Source organism: Oxyura jamaicensis, chromosome Z (genome assembly GCF_011077185.1).
Source record: "Oxyura jamaicensis isolate SHBP4307 breed ruddy duck chromosome Z, BPBGC_Ojam_1.0, whole genome shotgun sequence".
Lineage (NCBI taxonomy): Eukaryota > Metazoa > Chordata > Aves > Anseriformes > Anatidae > Oxyura > Oxyura jamaicensis.
In genome coordinates this window covers 78,012,917-78,018,444 of record NC_048926.1, presented here as the reverse complement: position 1 = coordinate 78,018,444, position 5,528 = coordinate 78,012,917, and the positions used below count along the sequence as shown (strand labels likewise).

Genomic DNA, 5,528 nt, shown 5'->3' with positions numbered 1-5,528 from the left:
GGGGGATATGGCGTGCAAAATGATTACAGGGTGGAAGAATTTTTTCGCACCACGTGTTGAGATTCGGCTTAAAGGAAAAAAAATAATAATAACAAAGTACTGGTTGATGGTGTTCTGAGGAAGACCGCCGTGCTCTCTGCCTGGAAAAAACAAAGGTGCTGCTGCTGGCTGCTGTCCCGGGGAGCCCCCAGAGCCCGGCCGGGGGTCCCGCGCCCTCGGAGGGGCAGAGAAGGGGGCCGGGGGGGCGCAGAACTGGGGCGGGGAGGCGGCTTTCCGCCGGGTCGCAGCTACTCACTGGTTGGTGGGGGGCGCGTTGAGCGGGATGGCCACCTCCTCCTCCTCGTACTCCGGGCCGTCCAGCGAGTCGCCTTCGTCCACCGTCCCCAGAGCCCCGGCCGGGGGCGGCGGCGGCGGCAGCGGGGGAAAAGCGGCGGCGGCGGCACCGGGCTCGGCCGGCTCCGTGCCGGGTGCGGGCGCTGCCGGAGGGGCGGCAGGCCCCGAGCCCACCGCCATCAGCTCCAGCGCCGAGCACAGCGGGGGCACGGCGCCCGGGAAGGGGCTCTGCGGGCACGGACCCTTGGCCCGGCACGGCCCCGCTTCGGCGGCGGCGGCGGCAGCGGCCGAGGAAACCGAGCCGCCCTCCTCAGCCCCGGCCTCGGCCGCCATCATCGTGAGCCTCGCCCCCCTCCGGCCGGGGGGAGGCGGCGACAAAAGGGGCCCCGCAGCCGGGACCGGCCCCGCCCCGGCGGGGCGAGGCGAGGCGAAACTTCCCCGGCGGAGCCGAGCCGGGAGCAGGAGCGGGGACGGGGCGGGCGGGGACGGCCGCTCAGGGCAGCTCCGCGGGGCGCCGCCGCCGCCGCTTCATCCTCGCCCCCCCGCACCCCCGGCCCCCTCCCCTTCCACACGCCCTCACCCCGCCCCCCCCCCCCGGCGGACGGGCGGACAGCGGGAGCGAGCGCGGGGCGGGGGCGGGAGGCGGGCGTGGGCGCGGTGCGCATGCGCCCTACTCCTCAGCGAGCGCGTGCGCGCGCTGCGCGTGTGTGGTGGCGCGTGAGGGCCGCCTCGCAGAACAATTAAAAACCCTCCGAGAGGGCCAAAATTAATAAATGATAAAATAAAAATATTACGGAGTTATTATGTTTTTTTTTGGGGGGGAGGGAAAGGGAAAGGGGAGGGTGGAGGGGGGTCTGCTGCTGACCGGGTTGGAGCGGCCCGCCCCGCCCGGTCAGCGCCGTGAGGAGGCGGCGGGTAGGCGCTGAGGGCGGCCCGCCGGGGAGGGGGTGAGAGAGGGAGAAAACAGTGAAGGATTTAACCGAAATTATAAAAAATAAAGGGCCCTGCCGGTGGGAGCGGGGCGGCTGGGGGGGGGGGGGCCCCCTGTGGGGGGGGGGGGGGGGGGGGGGGGGCCTGCCCGCCGGGGTGGCTGCTCGCAGAGGTTGGTTTTTCACAGAAAATAAAAGAAATAATCCTCTTGGATTTTCCTCTTGGAAAATCCTACAGAGATCGAGATTTCCACCAATACGAACAAAAAGTGCTCCCTAGAGTCTGCAAGGCACTGCACACCTTGTAGGAGTCACAGCCCCGTTGATACTAAAAGATATTTACTCAGCACTTTCCTGAAGTTACACTTTATATTTATTTTTTTTTTCTTGCTACCCAAGCCCACAGCCTCTCACACCCACAAGCCTATCTACCTTCGTCATTAATGGTGCGGTGGGCTTACTTGGCGCTTCAGATTCACCGCACAGGAAAGTACCTCTGTGATCAAGAGGACGTTGTGCGACAAACATTACCGGGCACTGCAATGTGTAGATATCTTTTGATTTTTTTTTTTTTATTCTGATTTTTTTTTTTTTCCCCCAGTAATAAAAGAGCTGACAAATAGCAGCACGTTGACACTTGTATGTCTCTCAAGAGTTCTCAGAAGGCATCTAAACATTCAGGTTTTCAAAGCTTTGCATTACCCAAAAGTATTAAGTGAATTTCTCCCGAGGCCACTAAAACAAACTACTGCTCCCACTTTCACAGCTCTCCCGCCAACCTCTTTTTATCTGCTGAAATGAAGTTTCATATCTTGCCTTCTAAAGTAAAAATTTGCTTCCAGTTAGACCACTAATATCAGTGGAATTATGCTGGGTTTGTGCCCAGTGTCAGCGCAGGAGCTGCCTCTAGCCCTCACTTTACAGAATTGTAGCACATTTATACCCTGCTGTTTCCCTGTTTAAGAAACTGAAGTTTCAACAGCAATCTCTTACAGTTTTAATTTTTGCATTGCAGCATTTCACTGTTGTGTATGTAATTCCAAATAGTCTTGAAGCCTACTGTCTCTGCGGGCTTCCATTCTGTTTGCTTTCCCTCACAGATCTTTAAATAAAACGATTTTAGCACCGTCTTGTTGCTGTTGCGAAGTGATATTCCTAAATATAGAATTGCAGTGTAAATATTTATAAGATTGCCTTAATGAGGCTGGCTTTTCTGGGTGCCGTCAAGGGCAACAGCATGTGTGCAGGGGTGTGTGGGGACTAGGACAGCTGTCCTAGGAATTTCCTGCAGGAGGGGGTAACCCAACTGCAGCACTCCTTCAAGAGATTTGTTTTGGGGAGAGCAGTTTTGAACTTGGCAAGGATTCCACAGAAAGAGAACTTCATGTAAGATCAGCCGGGTTGTTGCATTTCTGCGGCTGACACGCTGCTGCTTTTCGCTTCGCAGACGAGGTTGTCTGTCCCAGGTCGCCTGGTGCTGCAGTAACACACAGCTTCCTGCATTAGCTCCTAGGGAAAGTTGATTTCCAGGCTTTGGTGTGGCATGACTTAGATGTATTTGGGTGACGGAACAAGTGTAATGAAATTTTTCTTAATGCCTCTTGTGGATTTACAAACTAGTTCTGAAGTTCTGGTACAAATGATTCTAGGATCGTTACTTCTTCCTTCTGTGAACAATGTCAGGCTGGATTCTCTGAGGAGTGTATTTGCATACACCCTAGAGTCAGTTTGTAAGATGGCAAATCTGGAAATACACACTTTATTATTATTATTATTATTATTTTCTGCTGGCTGTTGGGTCTGGTATCCCTTAACCCTGGTCTGGTCTTGAAGTAGCACGGCACAGGCTGATTAGGGCTCTTCTGGTCTAAAGACCAGTACGTAGAAAGGCCAAAACTGACACTCACACAGCAAAATGTATTGCTGCACATGTTGATGCTGCCATTCATTATCGGTGATGCTCCCTGGTATTACTCCTTCTCTCTGTTCACTTACTTTTTTTGTTTACAGTAGATAAAATTATTAGCAGAGGATCCTGCCAGTGGAGGACATACACAGTGTCTGCCTGTGCTCCTAAATAAAACAGAGTGTTGCTGAGTGCTGAGATGAGGTATCTGCACAGTGTAGCCTCCCCTTCTGTCACACCTCCAAGCATGCCACCAGGCAGTTGCAGGAGCTGGTCAGCATCCGAGGTGTTGCAGGGACCATTCCCAGCAGGCAGCTTGCATACAGCCACCCTGGAGTGGAGACCAAGAGAGTTCCTCTGTGGCATCAATGGCATGCCACCCTGTGCCAGCTGGCTTGAGAGCCCACGAATGTGCACAGGGCCACTTAATTTGCTAGCGTTGTGTATATACAGACAGACGTTGCTTTTTTTTTTTTCTTTTTTTCTTTTTATTCATGGTAACAGGTGCTCAAAGTCTTTCATAGATCCAGTTCATACTGCAAAGATTGTGGGATCCAAAGCCGTATCTTCAGAGGCAGTAACAGATGAATTCCAGTGGCATCAAGGACCTCCTTTGAATGATGTTACCTAATCAGCATCCTGGGCTCATAAAAGCTGCTTGTGCACTACCACGCATACACAAGTGGGGCTTGTGTGGTAACAGGTACACAGGAGTGGTGGCAATGGTGGCATGTTCTGGTCAGCTGAACACATGATTAAATCCTCAAGAGTTTTCAGGCTGGATTTGTGGCTGATTTAAATGCAGGGCCCTGTAATGTGTACAAGGTTACACTTTCTTCATTAGTAGAGAGAAGTCATCCCACAGATGTGTCAGAGGATTAACTTTGTTATTGGTGGTGTTTTTTTTTTTTTTCTACATTTGAAAAATAATGAGAATTAACGCTTATTAGGATGAAAAGCCACATAAAGTGAATGACCCAGTATTTCAGTCACATTATTTATAGAGATGTTACTTGAATCATTGATATAAGTAAGCACTTTGTAACTTTCACCTTTACTCCTTACTCCAGCACAAAACCTGCTCCTGTTCTCTACCAGAGCACAAATTATTTCCACTTTTACAAAGGTGTTATCCTGTCTCAGAAATTAATAGCAAAAGGAGAATCTTCAATTTTTCTGTTCCATGACACAGTGATAAGGAAACAGCCTCACCGTGAAGAACCCAGAACACTCCAGCTGTTCCAGATCTTCCCCTCATACTCCCACAGCAAAATAGTACATGGTCAAAGAGTCGGTGCTGGCTCTTCCTGCGGACATAGCTGCTACAACTCCATAGGAGGCCGTATATGTTGCTGGGAAGTTGGAAAGGAGGGCAGAATCTGGAATACAACAACCTGAATACTGATATTTTTATGTCCTGTGACTTCAATGCTTTTCTTTCATCATGTTTACTTTTTCTTTTATTTCTAACAAATAAAGCTGCCTGTGTTCCCAGAATAATTATCATAAGGTTATCATTGACCTGCCGTTATCACTGTCTGCATATTTAATCGTGGGGTCTGTCAGCTCTTCCATTTTCATGGTACAAATCAGAAGCTTCTGGTTGCATTATTTCATTTGTATTGAATCTCTGAGTAGATTACTAACAATAAGCTTATTTTGAAATTCTTTCCCTTCACTTTAAAAGCGCAACTACCCTTAAATGTTATTTTTGTTTGATGACTTCCAGATTATTATTGATTTGTGCAAGAATATTTTTGTCACATGGGAAATGATCTTTTTCAAAGTATAAACTGTTCCATAACCTTTTGTCCCTCTTCACTTTGTTCTTGTATAGTTTGATGTCCTTTCAAATAAGTGTTTAAACTGGAGTTCAGATACAGATAAGCCAAAATAAAAAGTATAAAGTATAAAAAGTATAATCCCCAGAGCTGTAGAAATCTATTTTAAGAGTCAGTATCTATTAGGCTTCAGAACTGATAAAGAAATTACTACTTGAATAGTTATCTTTTTTTTTTTTTGGTCTCCTAAGCAAATGCAAAAAGACGTGAACAGCTATTTATGGAGGTAATCGTTTTTATTAGTACATGATACTGTTATTATTTTTTTTGTCTGTCTTTCAAAATGGCTTTGAAAGGTTTTGTATAGTTGTAATTTTTCACTTTCTCTTTTCCATTTTAGAACAGCGCCATTGGAGTCATAGGTTTTTTCTTGTCTCATTTCAGGCTGCATCTGGAAGGGAAGTATTTTCTTTTTTCTTTTCTTTTCTTTTCTTTTCTTTTGTTTTCTTTTCTTTTCTTTTCTTTTCTTTTCTTTTCTTTCCTTTCCTTTCCTTTCCTTTCCTTTCCTTTCCTTTCCTT

At 48.4% G+C, this 5,528-nt stretch overlaps 1 protein-coding gene and 1 long non-coding RNA gene across 2 annotated transcripts in view; one reads left to right on the top strand and one right to left on the bottom strand.

The window, feature by feature from the left end:
- Positions 1–811, bottom strand: part of RASA1 (RAS p21 protein activator 1) — a 66,515-nt gene extending 65,704 nt beyond the window's left edge. The window contains exon 1 of the mRNA XM_035309770.1: positions 296–811. Within this exon, the coding sequence (XP_035165661.1) occupies positions 296–669 (374 nt within the window). The 5' untranslated portion in view covers positions 670–811. The remainder of the gene's footprint in view (positions 1–295) is intronic.
- Positions 812–1,482: 671 nt separating this feature from the next.
- Positions 1,483–5,528, top strand: part of LOC118156032 — an 8,017-nt gene continuing 3,971 nt past the window's right edge. The window contains exons 1-2 of the long non-coding RNA XR_004746123.1: positions 1,483–1,808; positions 5,350–5,411. This is a non-coding gene — a long non-coding RNA (uncharacterized LOC118156032). The remainder of the gene's footprint in view (positions 1,809–5,349; positions 5,412–5,528) is intronic.